This window comes from Pseudophryne corroboree, chromosome 4 (genome assembly GCF_028390025.1).
Source record: "Pseudophryne corroboree isolate aPseCor3 chromosome 4, aPseCor3.hap2, whole genome shotgun sequence".
NCBI classification, from domain to species: Eukaryota; Metazoa; Chordata; class Amphibia; order Anura; family Myobatrachidae; genus Pseudophryne; species Pseudophryne corroboree.
The window spans coordinates 657,450,460-657,468,970 of record NC_086447.1 but is presented as its reverse complement, the minus strand read 5'-3'; the positions used below and the strand labels follow the sequence as shown (position 1 = coordinate 657,468,970).

Sequence of the window (18,511 nt, the reverse complement as noted above, 5' to 3'; positions counted from 1 at the left end):
GCTCTCCTGAGTTTCCTGTAAGTAAGTATTTTGGTTAGGTTTTTTATTTTCAAGGAACCTGCTGGCAACAGACTCCCTGCATCGAGGGACTGAGGAGAGAGAAACAGCCCTACTTCTCTGAGTTTGAAGGTCCTGTTTCTTAGGCTACTGGACACCATTAGCTCCAGAGGGATTGGTACGCAGGTTTCATCCTCGCCGTCCGTCCCAGAGCCGCGCCGCCGTCCTCCTCGCAGAGCCAGAAGATAGAAGCCGGGTGAGTATGAGAAGAAAGAAGACTTCAGAGGCGGCAGAAGACGTCTGATCTTCATAGAGGTAACGCACAGCGTTGAAGCTGTGCGCCATTGCTCCCGTTCACCTCACACACTCCGGTCACTGTAAGGGTGCAGGGCGCAGGGGGGGCGCCCTGGGCAGCAGTATAAACCTCTCCTATGGCAAAAGCATATATATACACTAGTGATGAGCGGATTCGGTTTTACTCGGTTCTCAAAACGGCATCTTATTGGCTCACGGATGTCACGTGTTTTGGATAGCCAATAAGATGCCGTTTTGAGAACCGAGTAAAACCGAGTAAAACCGAACCTCGCTCATCACTAATATACACACACACACACACACGTACAGCTGGGCACTGTACATGTATATAAAGAGCCCCCGCCATGTTTTGATGGGGGCGGGGCTTCTTCCTCAGCACTCACCAGCGCCATTTTCTCCACAGCACAGCGCTGAGAGGAAGCTCCCCGGACTTTCCCCTGCTTACTGACGGTGACAGTGGGTTTTTCAAGAGGGGGGAGGCACATAATTGGCGTGTATAAAGTTATAACAGCGCTACTGGGTAAAACATTGTGTTTTTTCCTGGGTCATATAGCGCTGGGGTGTGTGCTGGCATACTCTCTCTCTGTCTCTCCAAAGGGCCTGGTGGGGAGCCTGTTTTCAGAAAAGAGCTTCCCTGTGTGTGTGGGGTGTGTCGGTACGCGTGTGTCGACATGTGAGGTTGAAGGCTCACCTAAGGAGGAGGGGGAGAGTGAATGCAAGGTCTCCGTCGGCAGCGCCGACACCTGACTGGATGGATATGTGGAATGTCTTAAGTGCTAATGTGAATTTATTGCACAAAAGATTAGACAAAGCTGAGGCTAGGGAACAGTCAGGAAGTCAAACCATACCTGTCCCAATGTCGCCAAGTCCTTCGGGGTCTCAGAAGCGCGCACTATCCCAAATAGTTGACACAGATACCGACACGGATTCAGACTCCAGTGTCGACTACGATGAGGCAAAATTACAGCCAAAAGTGGCTAAGGGTATTCGATATAGGATTATTGCAATAAAAGAGGTTTTGCATATCACACAGGAACCCCCTGTCCCTGACACGAGGGTACACATGTATAAAGAGAAAAAGCCTGAGGTTACCTTTCCATCCTCGTATGAGCTGAACGAATTATGCGAAAAGGCTTGGGAAACCCCAGACAAGAGACTGCAGGTTCCCAAAAGGATTCTTATGGCGTATCCTTTCCCGCAAAAGGATAGGATACGATGGGAATCCTCTCCTAAGGTGGACAAGGCATTGACACGCTTATCAAAAAAGATAGCGCTGCCATCCCAAGATACGGCTACCCTCAAGGATGCTGCTGATCGCAAGCAGGAGGTTACCATGAAGTCCATTTACACACATTCTGGTACAATACTTAGACCGGCAATGGCGTCGGCCTGGGTTTGTAGTGCTGTGGCTGCGTGGACTGATTCCTTATCAGCGGAGATTGAGACCCTAGATAAGGATACCATTTTAATGACCCTAGGGCATATAAAAGATGCTGTATTATATATAAGGGATGCTCAGAGATGTTTGTTTACTAAGTTCCAGAATAAACGCTATGTCTGTTTCCGCTAGGCGAGTCTTATGGACCAGACAGTGGACGGGGGATGCCGACTCGAAGAGGCATATGGAATTTTTGCCTTACAAAGGTGAGGAGTTATTTGGAGAAGGCCTCTCCGACCTAGTCTCTACAGCTACGGCAGGTAAATCGAATTTCTTGCCTTATGTTCCCTCACAGCCTAAGAAAGCGCCTCATTATCAAATGCAGTCCTTTCGTTCGAATAAAAGCAAAAAAGTACGTGGTTCGTCCTTTCTTGCCAGAGGTAAGGGCAGAGGAAAAAAGCTGCACACAGTCCTCCCCGGCCTCTGCAAAATCCACTGCATGACGCTGGGGCTCCCCCTGAGGGAGTCTGCTCCAGTGGGGGCACGTCTTCGACTTTTCAGCCACATCTGTGTTCTCTCACAGGTGTATCCCTGGGCAATAGAAATTGTTTCTCAGGGATACAAGCTGGAATTCGAAGAGGTCCCCCCTCGCCGGTTTTTCAAATCGGCTCTGCCAGCTTCTCCCTCAGAGAGGGAGTTAGTGTTAAATGCAATTCAAAAATTGTATCTTCAACAGGTGGTGGTCAAGGTTCCCCTACTGCAACAGGGGAGGGGATATTACTCAACCCTTTTTGTGGTCCCGAAACCGGACTGTTCGGTCAGACCCATTTTGAATTTAAAATCCCTGAACCTATACTTGAAAAAGTTCAAGTTCAAGATGGAATCGCTCAGAGCAGTCATCGCCAGCCTGGAAGGGGGGGATTTTATGGTTTCCCTAGACATAAAGGATGCGTACCTTCATGTTCCAATATTTCCACCTCATCAGGCGTTCCTGAGATTTGCTGTACAGGATTGTCATTACCAACTTCAGACGTTGCCGTTTGGGCTTTCCACGGCCCCGAGGATTTTCACCAAGGTACTGGCGGAAATGATGGTGCTCCTGCGCAAGCGAGGTGTCACAATTATCCCATACTTGGACGATCTCCTCATAAAAGAGAGATCTCGGGAGAAGTTACTGGACAGCGTGTCACTTTCATTGAAGGTGTTACAGCAACACGGCTGGATTCTCAATATCCCGAAGTCGCAGCTGGTTCCTACGACGTGTCTGACCTTCTTGGGCTTGATTCTGGACACAGACCAGGAAAGGGTTTTTCTTCCGACGGAAAAAGCTCAGGAACTCATGACTCTGGTCAGGTACCTATTGAAGCCAAAACAGGTGTCAGTGCATCACTGCACTCGAGTCCTGGGGAAAATGGTGGCATCATACGAAGCCATTCCCTTTGGCAGGTTCCATGCGAGAACCTTCCAATGGGACCTGCTGGACAAGTGGTCCGGGTCACATCTACATATGCATCGGCGGATCACCCTGTCCCCCAGAGCCAGGGTATCTCTACTGTGGTGGCTGCAGAGTGCTCACCTCCTAGAGGGCCGCAGGTTCGGCATTCAGGACTGGATCCTGGTGACCACGGACGCAAGCCTCCGAGGTAGGGGAGCAGTCACACAGGTAAGAAATTTCCAAGGTCTTTGGTCAAGTCTAGAGACTTGTCTCCACATCAACGTCCTGGAGTTGAGGGCCATATACAACGCCCTACGTCAATCGGAGGCATTACTTTGCGACAAACCAGTTCTGATTCAGTCAGACAATGTCACCGCAGTGGCTCATATAAACCGCCAGGGCGGCACAAGGAGCAGGGTGGCAATGGTGGAAGCCACCAGGATTCTTCGCTGGGCGGAGAATCATGTCAGCGCACTTCATTCCGGGAGTGGACAATTGGGAAGCAGACTTCCTCAGCAGACACGATCTGAAACCGGGAGAGATCGCAAGTCGGTGGGGATTGCCCCAAATAGACATGATGGCGTCCTGTCTCAACAAAAAGCTAAAAAGGTATTGCTCCAGGTCAAGAGATCCTCAAGCGGTAGCTGTGGACGCCCTGGTGACACCGTGGGTGTACCGGTCGGTCTATGTATTTCCTCCTCTTCCTCTCATACCCAAGGTGTTGAGAATAATAAGACAAAGAGGAGTGAGAACAATCCTCATTTTTCCAGATTGGCCACGAAGGACCTGGTATCCGGAGCTGCAGTAGCTGCTCACAGAAGATCCGTGGCCTCTTCCTCTAAGACAGGACCTGCTGCAACAGGGGCCCTGTCTGTTCCAAGACTTACCGCGGCTGCGTTTGACGGCATGGCGGGTGAACGCAGGATCCTAGCGTAAAAAGGTATACCGGATGAGGTCATTCCTACACTAATAAAGGCTAGGAAGGAAGTGACATCAAAACATTATCACCGAATATGGCGAAAATATGTTTCTTGGTGTGAGGCCAGGAATTGCTCCTACGGAAGAATTCCAGCTGGGCCGTCTCCTTCACTTCCTACAAACTGGAGTGAATTTGGGCCTAAAATTAGGCTCCATTAAGGTTCAGATTTCGGCCCTATCCATTTTCTTTCAGAAGGAATTGGCCTCTCTTCCTTAAGTACAGACGTTTGTGAAGGGAGTACTGCATATTCAGCCTCCTTTTGTACCTCCGGTGGCGCCTTGGGACCTTAACGTGGTGTTAAGTTTCCTTAAGTCACATTGGTTTGAACCACTCAAAACGGTGGAGTTAAAATATTAAATTAAAAATTAAAATTGGAAGGTGGTCATGTTGTTAGCCTTAGCTTCGGCTAGGCGAGTTTCGGAATTAGCGGCTTTATCACATAAAAGCCCCTATCTGTTTTTTCATATGGATAGGGTGGAATTGCAGACTCGTCATCAATTCCTACCTAAAGTGGTCTCATCCTTTCATATGAACCAGCCTATTGTCGTGCCTGTGGCTACACGTGACTTGGAGGATTCCGAGTCCCTTGATGTGGTCAGGGCTTTGAAGATTTACGTGGCCAGAACGGCTAGGATCAGAAAAACAGAGGCACTGTTTGTCCTGTATGCAGCCAACAAGGTTGGCGGCCCTGCTTCAAAGCAGACTATTGCTCACTGGATCTGTAACACGATTCAGCAGGTGCATTCTACGGCAGGATTGCCGTTACCAAAATCGGTTAAGGCCCATTCCACTAGGAAGGTGGGCTCTTCTTGGGCGGCTGCCCGAGGGGTCTCGGCACTACAGCTGTGTCGAGCTGCTACTTGGTCGGGGTCAAACACCTTTGCAAAGTTCTATAAGTTTGATACCCTGGCTGAGGAGGACCTCCTGTTTGCTCAATCGGTGCTGCAGAGTCATCCGCACTCTCCTGCCCGTTTGGGAGCTTTGGTATAATCCCCATGGTCCTTAAAGAGTCCCAGCATCCTCTAGGACGTTAGAGAAAATAAGATTTTAAACCTACCGGTAAATCTTTTTCTCGTAGTCCGTAGAGAATGCTGGGCGCCCGTCCCAAGTGCGGACTACTTCTGCAAGGCTTGTATATAGTTATTGCGTACTTAAGGGTTATGTTATAGTTTCATCGGTGGTGAACCGAGGCTATGTTGGTTTTTCATACTGTTAACTAGATAGTATATCACAAGTTATACGGTGAGATTGGTGTGGGCTGGTATGAATCTTTCCCTTGGATTACCTAAAATCCTTTCCTTGTACTGTCCGTCTCCTCTGGGCACAGTTTCTCTAACTGAGGTCTGGAGGAGGGGCATAGAGGGAGGAGCCAGTGCACGCCCAGAGCCTAAAGTCCTTCTTAAAGTGCCCATGTCTCCTGCGGAGCCCTTCTATCCCCATGGTCCTTACGGAATCCCAGCATCCTCTACGGACTACGAGAAAAAGATTTACCAGTAGGTTTAAAATCTTATTTTTTCTTTCTTGACTTTTTTCCCCAACTGGGATCTAACTTCTAACCAAGATCCCTGCTCTGGTAGTTAGACACCAATTGAACTGGCACCAAAAGCGCAGTTGTAACGTAAACCCTTAAATTTCAGTTTTGTTCAAATAATTTGAACATTTCTAACCACAACCCTGTTCTGTAGAGGTACCTGGCTACTTCCACCATCTAACTCCAAAGTATCCTGCTTTCTTCTGTTCCCCCTCCCCAAGTTGTAATGATGAAACCTGTTGCATACACTGTACAGCCATGTTTTGTTTGGTTGTTATATTTTCTCCCATATTTTGTTAAAGATGAACTCTTACACATTTATACATGACATCTATAAGGCTTTAACTTTGTGAGCCATGTATGTGTAAATATTTAGTACCATTGAAATAAAAATGGTAAAATATTTCAAATTTCAGAAATGTTATAATAGTAACACCCCAAATGTTTGTGACTTTTTTTCTCAAGACCTTGAAACTAATTCCAACAACTCCTTGTTTACTCTTAGGTAATCCCTGCTGAAGGTCTGGTGTCCATACTAAAGAAGCGGAATGAAAGCGAGGGGGAAAAGCTTGTCCAGTCATCACAGAAACAGGCAAAGAGGAAAGTGCGATTTCAGGAAACAGAAGATGCTCTCGATCAAGGTATGAATGTATTATGGAGTCTTAAGATTTAGGGGTTAATTTACAAATAGTCTGGTTGTAATAATTATATAATTAGTAAAAGGGGTGAAATACTTGTAAAGTAAAATAAAATAAAAATAAGATGCCCACTGTGCCATTTAGTAATTTTATCATTTGTCTGAGAGTTATAATGAGCTGTAACACACACTTCCACTGCTTGGAGAAATGATGCCATGGAAGCATAGTGATACTGTAAACCTGGGAGTCTGCCATGCACAGTTTTAGGTTTATATGTGAAGCTGTTTTATTCCCAATCTTTACTTTCCCACAATAGCAACCCTCCGCTGATATTACACCTTCACATGCAACTGAGTGCGCCACAGATTTACATACTTTGGGCATCAGTACCTGGAGAACACTTACTGCGGAGGCTGGGTATGCCTGCTTTGCCACCCTCCCTCTTCCGCTGTTCATTGACATTTATAGATGCGTATTAACAAGGTTTGCTTTACCTCCATAGGGCTACTCTATACTCCCTACCGGGGCAGTCTTACTTGTACAAAAACAAATTACCTCTAGTATAATTTTCATTTTGAAAATTATTTTTTCAAATTGTTATTTCAAACTTTAGTGTTGATCATCGGTGGTATAGCAACTACAGATGATCAGAGGCCAATGGTGAGTTATCGCCATCTATGGGTAGCTACCAAAGATATAATATCAATGTCTGAGCTCAATAATGACACACAAATGCGTTTTGCGCATGTATTGGCATTGACTCAGAATGTGCAAAACTCAAACTTTTCGATGACTCCCCTTCCCATGTAATTAAATCATTGATGGCGGAGCCGTTGATGGTCATGGTCACCAATAAGCCTAAGATTTTCAAAACCGATAGACAGGAAGATAAGAAACACAGTACAGAGTGCCTTCTAGTGTAGTAATTTAAGTACACGCCAGTAAGATGAAGGAAATATCCCAATAATATACAAATGTACCAGAGAATAATTAGTTGTAGCTTATCAGAATGTTTCTTTGATTTATCCCTCCAGTGCTGTATTTCAGTAAGCTTCAGAAAATGCGAGAAGAAATGTAGGGTAAATATGACAACAATAAAGTTTATTCAGTGATGAGATAAAACATATATAAAGTGCCTATGTACAATAGTCCAATTAAATTGTGCTTATCTGAGGTACTGTAGCAGAATCCATAGGAAGTTGTACAGTATAAAGGCTTATAAAGTCTAAGAAAAAAGTTCCTTCTCGTAGTTAAATTATTTTCCAGACGTATTACACTTATTTGGTGGCAGCTAATTCTCCAAAAAGTCTGTGGTTCTGTACAGTTGAGTACAGACTAAAGTGATGTTGGCCCGATGTTGCCATTTCGTAATTGCCTCATTACTCAGTTTGTGCGCTCAATATGCGCGCATCCATGCATATCGCTAGCATCCTGAAGTATTCTAATAGGCTGGAACACAATCGTTCCGTCCTTCATTAACATCACTCCAGTGTGTGTACACAATCTGGGCTGACAGGAATGTGTTCTCATGTTGGAACGAATGCTCGTCGCTCCAGTGCGTACCCTGCTTAAGTCAATAGCTGAATCCAAATCAATAAATGAGAAACAGCGCCATCTTGTGTAGGCTTGCTGTGTCCAAAGATTAATAAGAATATCCCTATATAGGATACACCATATATTATATGCACACTAAAATTGTGGCAATAAACAGCTTACCAAAGTTCTTTTTCTCTTTATCCCAGGAACTTTCTTTTCCTTGTGATTTCCTCAGTATATAGTGTCTGCATACCAGGTTTTAGAAAATAAATCCCCTATCTGTTGCTATACTTCATTGCAAGGTTTTCATTACTTTCCAACCCTCGGGGGGGAAGAAAAGGACAAAGTGATCTATTACAGGATGTCCAACAATTTCTTAACACATTAACACAAGAGCTAATGTACTGCTCGTACTGTACACTTAAAATCAGAACTCATGCTTATCTGTCACACTTAGGGGGAATTCAAATAGCCATGGTCATTTACTATGGGTTAATTGATCCTCCAGGGCTGTTCAATTAGCCAAAGCCAAAAACACTTATCTGGGAATATTTTTCCGCATCTGAACAGATGGAATAAAAATCCCCAATAACTAGCGGGTTAACGAGTGCCGTGATCCTGTTAACACAAATCCGTAAACTATTCCGGGATTCTGTGTAAACATGGTCTGTGGTGAAAAAGGAAGGTGCAGTTGAATAGCCCCGGGCATTTAAGCCTACCTCCCTTTTTCTACCCCCATTAACTTAACGTGGGCAATTCCCCCCTTAGTTGGAATCCTACAGCATGAAGATTGTCATAAACACAGAGGGGGTAAAGGGTCAGAGAACTTGCCCCTTTGCATTTTGTTCAAACAGCAATCTCAGGATTACATCAGGGTATTACAGTAACCCTTTCCTGATATTGATTGCTTAATATAGCCAGTTCTATAATTGGAAAATGATTACACATGCACCCACATTCTGTAGTGTCTAGTGCGCATATGCAGTATGTGGAGGCTGATAAGGGCATCATAATGAATCCCTGTGCGTGCGGCCAAACCACTCATTTGCTTTCTGTTGCTGCCAGCTAGCTAATATCATATTCATCTAAGCCGATCAACTGTCCTTACAGTCTTAACACTCTGCCCTCCCTTTTCACTTCTTCCAAGCTCACCTTACAATTATACCTAGATTCCCTAAATCTGTAAGATCTCCACACTTACGTTCTTTCCCTGCACTCTCTAGTGCATTCCCATTCACAGCCATTGTCTGTGATTCCTTTCCTAATAATAAAAATTATAAATTTATATAGCACTTTCTCCAATAGGAGTCAAGGCATGTAACAGAATGAACAGAATACAGTAGAGAAACAATGAAATACAGAAAAGCTTTTGATATACTATGAAATACTAAAGGGATAACATGAAGGACATTAAGGAAAGGAAAGTCTTGAGTCTGTTTTTGAAGGATTCTAGAGTGGGGGCCTCTCGAACTGTGCAGGGAAGAGTGTTTCAAAGAGTCGGAACACTGTAGGGTGCTGGGGACACTTGGTGGTGCAATACAAACTAAAACATGATGATAGTATAATCTAAGCAGTGTATTTATTAAGTCCACATCTGTTACAGAAGACCTTTCCATACACAAACATATGAATAAATAAACTAGGGGGAGAGATTATACAGTGAACATTGCAAAATGTAATCACATCGATGTACCATCCAGCACAGGCAGGGACAGGGCCTTTAGATGGCAATAGCTGCGGGGGCCAGTATTGGGATGCGGCAGCTGACGAGAGTGTATTCCAGCAAGTATCTGAGATACCTGCTTGCGGTCCCTCCTACATACAGTACATTCCAGTGATATTTCAAATTTGCAGCTAATCCCCGAAAATGTGTGTTTGAGAATATAGCCACATATATTGTTTGATAAATGGGACTCAAAGGGGTAAATTCACTAAGGTGGGAGTTTTTTTTTTTGAACTGGTGATGTTGCCCATAGCAACCAATCCAGATTCCATTATCTTCTAGAAGCAGCTAGATAAATGTTAAGTAGAATCTGGTTGCTACAAGCAACATCACCAGTTCTAAAAAATAAACCTCCCACCTTAGTAAATTTAAAAACAAACCCTGTTTTGTTTTTAGTTTTTTTTCAAATGGAGTGGGAGTGGGCGGGATGGGGGCGAGTGACGGGGCAGGGCAAGGTTATCGCTTGGCGATCACCTGTGGGGATTCTCAGCAGCAGCGCTGATTCCCGGGCACCTTGTAGCACCCGGGAATCAGCATAAGCCATTATAAAGCTAAGCCCGCCCACCGGCCAATAGGAGTCTGGGGGCGGGCTAAAATCCATAATGGAGTATGCTGATTCTCGGGCGCCATGCTCACTGCACGGCTGTCCCCAGGGAATCAGCAGGTAGTATGCACAGAAATCTTCTGGCTGGCTACCCCAGAAGATTTCACCAAAGGGGTTAAAGCAGCAAAAATAAGATTTTACTTACCGATAAATCTATTTCTCGGAGTCCGTAGTGGATGCTGGGGTTCCTGAAAGGACCATGGGGAATAGCGGCTCCGCAGGAGACAGGGCACAAAAAGTAAAGCTTTTTCCGATCAGGTGGTGTGCACTGGCTCCTCCCCCTATGACCCTCCTCCAGACTCCAGTTAGGTACTGTGCCCGGACGAGCGTACACAATAAGGGAGGATTTTGAATCCCGGGTAAGACTCATACCAGCCACACCAATCACACCGTACAACTTGTGATCTAAACCCAGTTAACAGTATGATAACAGCGGAGCCTCTGAAAGATGGCTTCCTACAACAATAACCCGAATAAGTTAACAATAACTATGTACAATTTATGCAGATAATCCGCACTTGGGATGGGCGCCCAGCATCCACTACGGACTCCGAGAAATAGATTTATCGGTAAGTAAAATCTTATTTTCTCTATCGTCCTAGTGGATGCTGGGGTTCCTGAAAGGACCATGGGGATTATACCAAAGCTCCCAAACGGGCGGGAGAGTGCGGATGACTCTGCAGCACCGAATGAGAGAACTCCAGGTCCTCCTTAGCCAGAGTATCAAATTTGTAAAATTTTACAAACGTGTTCTCCCCTGACCACGTAGCTGCTCGGCAAAGTTGTAATGCCGAGACCCCTCGGGCAGCCGCCCAAGATGAGCCCACCTTCCTTGTGGAGTGGGCCTTTACAGATTTAGGCTGTGGCAGGCCTGCCACAGAATGTGCCAGTTGGATTGTGCTACAGATCCAACGAGCAATCGTCTGCTTAGACGCAGGAGCACCCATCTTGTTGGGTGCATACAATATAAACAACGAGTCAGATTTTCTGACTCCAGCTGTTCTTGCAATATATATTTTTAATGCTCTGACAACGTCCAGTAACTTGGAGTCCTCCAAGTCACTTGTAGCCGCAGGCACTACAATAGGCTGGTTCAGATGAAATGCTGACACCACCTTAGGGAGAAAATGCGGACGAGTCCGCAGTTCTGCCCTGTCCGAATGGAAAATCAGATATGGGCTTTTGTAAGATAAAGCTGCCAATTCTGACACTCTCCTGGCAGAAGCCAGGGCTAGAAGCATGGTCACTTTCCAAGTGAGATATTTCAAATCCACCTTATTTAGTGGTTCAAACCAATGAGATTTTAGAAATTCCAAAACTACATTGAGATCCCACGGTGCCACTGGAGGCACCACAGGAGGCTGTATATGCAGCACTCCCTTAACAAGGGTCTGGACTTCAGGGACTGAAGCCAATTCTTTTTGAAAGAAAATCGACAGGGCCGAAATTTGAACCTTAATAGATCCCAATTTGAGACCCATAGACAATCCTGATTGCAGGAAATGTAGGAATCGACCCAGTTGAAATTCCTCCGTCGGAGCACTCCGATCTTCGCACCACGCAACATATTTTCGCCAAATTCGGTGATAATGTTGCACGGTTACTTCTTTCCTTGCTTTAATCAAAGTAGGAATGACTTCTTCCGGCATGCCTTTTTCCATTAGGATCCGGCGTTCAACCGCCATGCCGTCAAACGCAGCCGCGGTAAGTCTTGAAACAGACAGGGACCCTGCTGAAGCAAGTCCCTCCTTAGAGGTAGAGGCCACGGATCTTCCGTGATCATCTCTTGAAGTTCCGGGTACCAAGTCCTTCTTGGCCAATCCGGAACCACTAGTATCGTTCTTACGCCTCTTTGCCGTATAATTCTCAATACTTTTGGTATGAGAGGCAGAGGAGGAAACACATACACCGACTGGTACACCCAAGGCGTTACCAGCGCGTCCACAGCTATTGCCTGCGGATCTCTTGACCTGGCGCAATACCTGTCCAGTTTTTTGTTGAGGCGAGACGCCATCATGTCCACCATTGGTCTTTCCCAACGGGTTACCAGCATGTGGAAGACTTCTGGATGAAGTCCCCACTCTCCCGGGTGAAGATCGTGTCTGCTGAGGAAGTCTGCTTCCCAGTTGTCCACTCCCGGGATGAACACTGCTGATAGCGCTATCACATGATTCTCTGCCCAGCGAAGAATCCTTGCAGCTTCTGCCATTGCACTCCTGCTTCTTGTGCCGCCCTGTCTGTTCACATGGGCGACTGCCGTGATGTTGTCCGACTGGATCAACACCGGTTTTCCCTGAAGCAGAGGTTCTGCCTGGCTTAGAGCATTGTATATTGCTCTTAGTTCCAGAATGTTTATGTGAAGAGACGTTTCCAGGCTCGTTCATACTCCCTGGAAGTTTCTTCCTTGTGTGACTGCTCCCCAGCCTCTCAGGCTGGCGTCCGTGGTCACCAGGATCCAATCCTGTATGCCGAATCTGCGGCCCTCCAATAGATGAGGACTCTGCAACCACCACAGAAGAGACACCCTTGTCCTTGGAGACAGGGTTATCCGTAGGTGCATCTGAAGATGCGACCCTGACCATTTGTCCAACAGATCCCTTTGGAAAATTCTTGCGTGGAATCTGCCGAATGGAATTGCTTCGTAAGAAGCCACCATTTTTCCCAGGACTCTTGTGCATTGATGTACAGACACCTTTCCTGGTTTTAGGAGGTTCCTGACAAGCTCGGATAACTCCTTGGCTTTTTCCTCCGGGAGAAAAACCTTTTTCTGAACCGTGTCCAGAATCATCCCTAGGAACAGCAGACGAGTTGTCGGCATTAACTGGGATTTTGGAATATTCAGAATCCACCCGTGCTGTTTTAGCACTTCTTGAGACAGTGCTAATCCCATCTCTAGCTGTTCTCTGGACCTCGCCCTTATTAGGAGATCGTCCAAGTATGGGATAATTAATACGCCTTTTCTTCGAAGAAGAATCATCATCTCGGCCATTACCTTTGTAAAGATCCGAGGTGCCGTGGACAATCCGAACGGCAGCGTCTGAAACTGATAGTGACAGTTTTGTACAACGAACCTGAGGTACCCCTGGTGTGAGGGGTAAATTGGAACGTGGAGATACGCATCCTTGATGTCCAAGGATACCATAAAGTCCCCCTCTTCCAGGTTCGCTATCACTGCTCTGAGTGACTCCATTTTGAACTTGAACTTCTTTATGTACAGGTTCAAGGACTTCAGATTTAGAATAGGCCTTACCGAGCCATCCGGCTTCGGTACCACAAAAAGAGTGGAATAATACCCCTTCCCTTGTTGTAGAAGAGGTACCTTGACTATCACCTGCTGAGAGTACAGCTTGTGAATGGCTTCCAAAACCGTCTCCCTTTCGGAGGGGGACGTTGGTAAAGCAGACTTCAGGAAACGGCGAGGTGGATCCGTCTCTAATTCCAACTTGTACCCTTGAGATATTATCTGCAGGATCCAGGGATCTACCTGCGAGTGAGCCCACTGCGCGCTGTAATTTTTGAGACGACCGCCCACCATCCCCGAGTCCGCTTGAGGAGCCCCAGCGTCATGCTGAGGCTTTTGTAGAAGCCGGGGAGGGCTTCTGTTCCTGGGAAGGAGCTGCGTGTTGCTGTCTCTTCCCTCGACCTTTGCCTCGTGGCAGATATGAATAGCCCTTTGCTCTCTTATTTTTAAAGGAACGAAAGGGCTGCGGTTGAAAAGTCGGTGCCTTTTTCTGTGGGGGAGTGACTTGAGGTAGAAAGGTGGATTTCCCGGCTGTAGCCGTGGCCACCAAATCTGATAGACCGACTCCAAATAACTCCTCCCCTTTATACGGCAAAACTTCCATATGCCGTTTTGAATCCGCATCACCTGACCACTGTCGCGTCCATAAAGCTCTTCTGGCCGAAATGGACATAGCACTTACCCGTGATGCCAGTGTGCAGATATCCCTCTGTGCATCACGCATATAAAGAAATGCATCCTTTATTTGTTCTAACGACAGTAAAATATTGTCCCTGTCCAGGGTATCAATATTTTCAATCAGGGACTCTGACCAAACTACCCCAGCACTGCCCATCCAGGCAGTCGCTACAGCTGGTCGTAGTATAACACCTGCATGTGTGTATATACTTTTTTGGATATTTTCCATCCTCCTATCTGATGGATCTTTAAGTGCGGCCGTCTCAGGAGAGGGTAACGCCACTTGTTTAGATAAGCGTGTTAGCGCCTTGTCCACCCTAGGAGGTGTTTCCCAGCGCTCCCTAACCTCTGGCGGGAAAGGGTATAATGCCAATAATTTCTTTGAAATTATCAGTTTTTTATCAGGGGCAACCCACGCTTCATTACACACGTCATTTAATTCTTCTGATTCAGGAAAAACTATAGGTAGTTTTTTCATACCCCACATAATACCCTGTTTAGTGGTACCTGTAGTATCAGCTAAATGTAACGCCTCCTTCATTGCCAAAATCATATAACGTGTGGCCCTACTGGAAAATACGGTTGATTCGTCACCGTCACCACTGGAGTCATCGCCTGTGTCTGGGTCTGTGTCGACCGACTGAGGCAAAGGGCGTTTCACAGCCCCTGACGGTGTTTGAGTCGCCTGGACAGGCACTAATTGATTGTCCGGCCGCCTCATGTCGTCAAACGACTGCTTTAGCGTGTTGACACTATCCCGTAGTTCCATAAATAAAGGCATCCATTCCGGTGTCGACTCCCTAGGGGGTGACATCCTCATATTTGGCAATTGCTCCGCCTCCACACCAATATCGTCCTCATACATGTCGACACACACGTACCGACACACAGCAGACACACAGGGAATGCTCCTAACGAAGACAGGACCCACTAGCCCTTTGGGGAGACAGAGGGAGAGTTTGCCAGCACACACCAAAAGCGCTATATATATATCAGGGATAGCCTTATAATAAGTGCTCCCTTATAGCTGCTTTGTTATATCAAATTATCGCCATAAATGTGCCCCCCCCTCTCTGTTTTACCCTGTTTCTGTAGTGCAGTGCAGGGGAGAGACTTGGGAGCCGTCCTGACCAGCGGAGCTGTGAGAGGAAATGGCGCCGTGTGCTGAGGAGATAGGCCCCGCCCCTTTTCTGGCGGGCTCGTCTCCCGCTATTTAGAGAAATCAGGCAGGGGTTAAATATCTCCATATAGCCTCTAGGGCTATATGTGAGGTATTTTTAGCCTTTATAGGTAATCATTTTGCCTCCCAGGGCGCCCCCCTCCCAGCGCCCTGCACCCTCAGTGACTGCCGTGTGAAGTGTGCTGAGAGGAAAATGGCGCACAGCTGCAGTGCTGTGCGCTACCTTTTGAAGACTGCAGGAGTCTTCAGCCGCCGATTCTGGACCTCTTCTGTCTTCAGCATCTGCAAGGGGGCCGGCGGCGTGGCTCCGGTGACCATCCAGGCTGTACCCGTGATCGTCCCTCTGGAGCTTGATGTCCAGTAGCCAAGAAGCCAATCCATCCTGCACGCAGGTGAGTTGACTCCTTCTCCCCTCAGTCCCTCGCTGCAGTGATCCTGTTGCCAGCAGGAATCACTGTAAAATAAAAAACCTAGCTAAACTTTTTCTAAGCAGCTCTTTAGGAGAGCCACCTAGATTGCACCCTTCTCGGCCGGGCACAAAAATCTAACTGGAGTCTGGAGGAGGGTCATAGGGGGAGGAGCCAGTGCACACCACCTGATCGGAAAAAGCTTTACTTTTTGTGCCCTGTCTCCTGCGGAGCCGCTATTCCCCATGGTCCTTTCAGGAACCCCAGCATCCACTAGGACGATAGAGAAAGTTAATTTATGGAAGGGTTCAAAAGAAAAGAGTGGTTTTAACTAAAATTGTTATATATAACACACACCCACACGTTCATTTGACATATTCTATCTTTGTCATCTTAATCATATGATGCATTTCAGACTAATCTTACGAAAACAAGGAAACATCTTAATATGTTCATTTGGGTGAAAAGTCTAATCATGTAATGAAATTAATCATGTTGATGTTCAGAGCATCAATATATTATGTTTTGTTTGTATTATGTTAAATAAATGAATTTGCACCGTCAATCATCTTACCTCAATATATACCTCAATATATATATATTTTTTTTGTTTTTGTTTTATTGCAGAAGAAATTGGTGGAGGCTCCTGCATTTTGCTGGTAGCGCTTTGCATTGTAACTGTGTTTCTTAGCATTGGAGGAACTGCAGTATACTGTACGTTTGGCGATATGGAGTCATCTATATGTAAAGATTTTGCAGCAAACATGGACTTCTACTACACTCAGGCTGTACAAGGAATGGAAGCCTTAAGGCACTGGCTGTTTGTCACATAGCGGACAAGGTTTCGGTCTGTCTTCGCACGTAGCTTTTGACTACTACCAAACCTTGGATTAAATTACACTTGTGGGTTCATTTGTAATTTAAATAATGAACATTTCAATATTATTTGAACATTGCAAAAGAAGAAAGAGTTTATGGACAATTATTTTACATGAATATTAAGTACATAAAATAATAGTGATGTGGGGGGGGGGGGGGGGAATGTTTTCAAAATGGCACAGAAATGTTCCACGGCCACTAATGGACCCACAAAAGATAAAATCCACTTACTGTTTTTACAGCTCAAGGCATTCATTTTTTTTAATGCAGCAATAGAGTTGTATGTTTTTACATTTGGAATTCATTGTTTTTATGCTTGTTATTTATTTGTGTGTTGTGTAACTTTTAATTTCTGTTTGGTGACTGAGCTTCTGTGGTCTGATCACTGAAACAGAAAAATATTCTGCCCATCAGACAAAAATCCTCTTCCTGTGTCCTCTTAATTTATGTACATTTTGTTTTTGTTACTGGTTGTACAATTATTTTATGCTAAAGCAATCCTATGTTTATTTTTGTATAGGTACAAAATGGTGTCTAAATATAGCTTAAGCATGTTTGTTTCCAAAGCCTCAACACCATTTTTCCTATAAAATAATATAGAAGCCCAGATTAATTTTTGCAGCCAGTTGTACTACCAAGCATTATGGGTAATGTTTTGTTCTGTACATGTTAGTACTGGCTGGCCCAGTACCTTTTTCCTGTTGAAATTTATTTATTTTTTGATCAGTGTAAAGGGAATTTTCAGACTTTTTTGATGTGCAATGATTTTCTGTTTACTGCTTTAATGTTTATAATTGAGGTGACTTGCGTCATTGTAGTATGATTTTTCTTTTCAATTCTTCAGATCAAACTGTTTTGTGGTTTGGGGTTTTTTTTTCTCAAGGGGTGGGGGGTAGAGTGTGTCTCGTTATTTTAACCGCTTCAGGAAAATATTGAATAATCAATGCCCCAAACTAATCAAAACACATTTTTATAATATATCTATAAGGAAAGAAAAAAACATTGTTTTAGATGAAAAAAAAAAAAAAAAAATATTGAAAGTAATTCAATAGAGTAACAAATCATGGGACACTTTTAGCAGTAAGCAATATTTTGCAATGACGAATGCTATCTAAGGAGAGCTTTAAAAGTACCCTTTATTAAATGTATATTGCAATCATTATACACAAATTACATCAGGTTGCCCTTCTGGGGTAGATCTGTGTTATTTGGTCTTGCATTATTTTACCTTATTTTCATTGTTGTCTCTTGAAGATCTGTGCATAAATTAATTTGCCCTTTCTGTCTTAAAATTAAAAAGAAAAGGATATTTTAAGTGGTTGAGCTACTGTTTTTTTTTTCTAATGCTCTTTTTATGAATTACTATTTTCATTTTCATCACTCTGGTGTAGACCACAAAGAGAAAGATGTCCATAAAGAGATTATGAATTCCATACATTGTACACTGATAACATCCTTTAAGATGAAGAATTGTTGCTTCTGTTGACCTGGCATGTGCAACATGGAACAATAAAAATGATAGACACGAAAAAATGGAAAGAGATCCAAATACAAGTTGAGTATCCCATATCCAAATATTCCGAAATACAGAATATTCCGAAATACGGACTTTTTTGAGTGAGAGTGAGATAGTGAAACCTTTGTTTTCTGATGGCTCAATGTACACAAATTTTGTTTAATACACAGTTATTCAAAATATTGTATTAAATAACCTTCAGGCTGTGTGTATAAGGTGTATATGAAACATAAATGAATTTGGTGACTGTACACACACTTTGTTTAATGCACAAAGTTATAAAAAATATTGGCTAAAATTACCTTTAGGCTGTGTGTATAAGGTGTATATGTAACATAAATGCATTCTGTGCTTAGACTTAGGTCCCATCACCTTGATATCTCATTATGGTATGCAATTATTCCAAAATACGGAAAAATCCCATATCCAAAATACCTCTGGTCCCAAGCATTTTGGATAAGGGATACTCAACCT

The 18,511-nt window shown here is 44.7% G+C and overlaps 1 protein-coding gene across 5 annotated transcripts in view; it reads left to right on the top strand.

The window, feature by feature from the left end:
* The window catches only part of CNST (consortin, connexin sorting protein), a 451,308-nt gene extending 433,472 nt beyond the window's left edge, over positions 1–17,836 (top strand). For all 5 annotated transcript variants that reach the window (XM_063917791.1, XM_063917788.1, XM_063917790.1 and 2 more), the window contains 2 exons: positions 6,141–6,276; positions 16,270–17,836. In XM_063917791.1, coding sequence (XP_063773861.1) covers positions 6,141–6,276; positions 16,270–16,475 — 342 coding nt within the window. In that variant the 3' untranslated portion in view covers positions 16,476–17,836. The remainder of the gene's footprint in view (positions 1–6,140; positions 6,277–16,269) is intronic.
* Positions 17,837–18,511: the final 675 nt, after the last annotated feature.